At 54.6% G+C, this 3,482-nt stretch overlaps 1 protein-coding gene across 1 annotated transcript; it reads left to right on the top strand.

Annotated features, from left to right (window-relative positions):
- Positions 1 to 211: 211 nt before the first annotated feature.
- On the top strand, positions 212 to 2,718 carry Nrarp (NOTCH regulated ankyrin repeat protein). The gene has a single exon (XM_005346343.2). The coding sequence runs from the start codon at positions 548 to 550 to the stop codon at positions 890 to 892; it is 345 nt and encodes a 114-aa protein (XP_005346400.1). The 5' UTR covers positions 212 to 547; the 3' UTR covers positions 893 to 2,718.
- The last annotated feature ends 764 nt before the right edge of the window (positions 2,719 to 3,482 follow it).

The raw sequence follows: 3,482 nt of genomic DNA, 5'->3' as shown, positions 1-3,482 counted from the left end.
CCTGACCACCGCGTCTGGGGCTGACCAACATCAGCGCCCCCTGTCGTAGAACGCGTAGCCGCACGACTCCGCCTCCGCCCCGCCCCCACGTGGGCACGAGCCAATTGAAAGTGCCCTAGTGTGCACGTCAAGAGCGTCCATTGTTATGCAAATATGAGGCCCGTAAAAGACGCCGGGAAGCGGCGGGCGAATTAGAACTGCTTTGCAAAGAACCGCGAGTGGTGTTTAGGAGGAGCGCAGCCTAACACTGAAGGCATCACGATTGAAAGCATCGCGGCCTCCGCCTGCTCCAGGCCCTGCGAACCAGCACCCAGCCCTGTCGCCCGCCCGCTTGGGCGTGGCTGGATGCAGCAGGGGTCCCGCGCGGGCGGCCCTCGGCCCCGAGTGCCCGGAGCGCGCAGGAGCGGCGTGCGGGGCCCGGGGGCGCAGCGCCCTCCATGCGCCGAGGCGTGCCTCGAGACACGCCCCGAGACAGCCCGGGGCCCGCATTGCAGCCGCCGCCCGCGCTGAGCCGGGGCGCGGCCCGCCGCCCTAGCTCTGCGGCAGCATGAGCCAAGCCGAGCTGTCCACCTGCTCGGCGCCTCAGACGCAGCGCATCTTCCAGGAAGCGGTGCGCAAGGGCAACACGCAGGAGCTGCAGTCTCTGCTGCAGAACATGACTAACTGTGAGTTCAACGTGAACTCGTTCGGGCCGGAGGGCCAGACAGCGCTACACCAGTCAGTCATAGATGGCAACCTGGAGCTGGTGAAGCTGTTGGTCAAGTTCGGCGCGGACATCCGCCTAGCCAACCGTGACGGCTGGAGCGCACTGCACATCGCCGCTTTCGGGGGCCACCAGGACATCGTGCTCTATCTCATCACCAAGGCCAAGTACGCAGCCAGCGGCCGGTGATACCCACCCCGAACCCAGACCCTGACCTTCGCCCGCGTCTTCTCTGCTGTACCTTCCCGCCAACTACCTCGGTGTGCGCCAGGTTTGCTGGCCCACGTGGAAATCGGGCTAGGTTTCCACGTCCGTGGCCCCCAGGGTTCGGGTCTCTGCCAGAGAGCGCCTCCCCTCGGCAGTCCTCGGAGCCTTGCGGGGCCCCAGAGCCTTCCCACGGTCCCCGACCGCCGCGAGGGTGGGGGCGGGGCGCAGGCTCCAGCCCATTTTGAAATTTGAGTCTCACACCGGGAGACTTCGGAATCCCGAGATACCGGATCCTCCGCTTGAAATGTTTTCTCCGGAAGGTGAAAGGCGCGGGCGGACTCGCGCTCTCGCCGCCGCCCGTGGGACCCGCCCGCCCGCAGTGCGGCTCCCGCCGCTGGCGGCCGCCAAGCAGCCACTACCCAACTCCACCGTCTGCGCGCCCCTGCGCGAGGAAGGAGACGCTCCCGGTTCCTGATGTCCTAAACTATTTATCACGTGTGTGTATATTTGTGGGTGAAGTTTGTGCGCCTGAGTTTTTTTGTTTGGAAATATTGTGCGTGGTTATGGGAGAAAGATGCATTTTTTTTTTTCTTAAAACTAAAAACTTGAGTCTACCATTTCTTGGTTGCACTGAAAATACCGCCTAGCCCTATCGTTTTCCCGTTGCTAGTCCCTCCCTCCACCAAATCCCTGCCCTTCCACACCTCTCCTTGGTTCCTCTCCCGGGTTCTGAGTGAGTTTAGGGAACCCAAGATCTGCCTCCCTTCTCCCTCCCGTGAGAGGGCCACCATCCCCCCCACACCCGCTAGTTTAGCAAAGTTCCACTGGGAGCTTGAAGCCCGCGTGGCTGGAACGTGGGGATTTTGAGAGGATATTACCCTTTCCTAGTGACTTCTATTATAGTTAATAGTCGGTTGCACACTTTTTTTAAAAAGTAAATGAATTTGCCACGATTAAATAAATGTCATAACATTTATGACAGAATATAAAATGTTAACATATTTTAAGCCAAGTTTTAGGTGTATTTTTTGAATCTTGGTTATAAACCCAATTTTAAAGGGCGTTGTATCCAGCGTTGTGAAGGCTGTCGTGTACCCATATTTATATTTTTATAAAATTCCTATAAAGACTGTGAATCTCTCATGCTATTGCTGAGTGAGTGGAAGGGCTGCTGTGCCCTTTCTCGGCCCCGGCTCCAGGACCCCTTTACGACCTGTGGATCCTGCCCTGAGGGAGGGGCTGCGCCAAGGACCGGGACTGGAGGAGGTGCCGGAGCGTCACTTGCTGTCCCTGAAAGGAGACTTCCTGGTTTCTGTGGTTCCAATTTTCTATGCAACCCCACACCCCTTGTTGTTTTGATCCTGGGAAATAAAAGGGAGGCTGAATTATTCAAATTTAAATGAGGTTTCCCCTTCGTAGAAGTGCTGCTGACCCTGCGTGCAAAAATGGGGAGCGCTTGAGGACACAGGTGGGCGGAGGCCTTTTGTGCCGCCCGGTCATATTCTTTGGTCCTTCTGCAGCTTTTATGAACCAGTGTGGGAAGAATAGTGATAATGTCGTGACACTGGCAGACACTGAGACAAGCACAGATTACTTCAAAAGGAGTTCTGTATGTTTTTTCTACATGCAAATGCCTTTTTAATTATGTTAATTAATGTTAAGACTTCCTAGGCCTATGTTGCAGCTTCAAATGGGTCCTGGTTTAGTCTCTTCTGTCTGTATGAAGTCTGTGGCACACTCCTGAGCGTACGATATAGACTTGTAGCCCAGCGTGAAAAATTTATAAATAAATTTTTCATTGGTCTTTTTATATTAAAAAAAAATATATATATATGTATATTGGTTCTTAGTTTTGGCCCAAGTCATGGATACCCTCTATGCGGATAAAGATGGGGCCACAGCATCTCATCTTCGACTAATGGATAATGGATGCTTGGCTTGTGGGTGTAAAGGCAGAGCTGGGTAAAATGGGAGCTCATCCTAACAAGTCAACTGCAGGGTCTGATGGGAACCCAGATGCCAGACTGTGCCTGGTGCTAGGAGCCCTGGCCACCTCCTGAGTTCCTGGAGCTGGTGTCTCAACTATTTCCTAGTGACTGAGACCTCCCCAGGGAAATACCTGCTTGTGGCTCTTAGTGATTCCCACCCAGCCTGAGCGTTGAAGTCCTGGAGGAACTTCTGCACAGATAGGGTCATTTTAGATTTGGGGGAACGCTTCAACTCCCTCCTGGGCAAGCAAAAGGCCTGTGGAGATTTTAGTTCATGCCCACAGTCACTCAGGAGAAAGCAGCTCTGAGTCATGGCCAGGGTTCCTGCGCATGTGACTTGAGAAAGTGCATAGAACCTGGTCACCCTGCTGCTGGGATCCTGAGTGGGACCCGGGGAGGGGGTGTCTGACAGGCCAAGACAGCAATAGCAGCCCTCAGAGGAGCTCTGTAGGGGCTGTGATGTAAGCGGATGTTCCGCTGATACAAACTCCAGGCAGCCATCAATCCCCCCCTCCCTGTACCTCTCAGGTTTCTACTCTTTTTTTTTTTTTTTTTTTTAAGACGGCATACGAGATTAAGCATGG

This window comes from Microtus ochrogaster, chromosome 4 (assembly GCF_000317375.1).
Source record: "Microtus ochrogaster isolate Prairie Vole_2 chromosome 4, MicOch1.0, whole genome shotgun sequence".
Taxonomy (NCBI): domain Eukaryota; kingdom Metazoa; phylum Chordata; class Mammalia; order Rodentia; family Cricetidae; genus Microtus; species Microtus ochrogaster.
The sequence above is the reverse complement of the archived record's forward strand: the minus strand, read 5'-3'. Positions and strand labels throughout refer to the sequence as shown.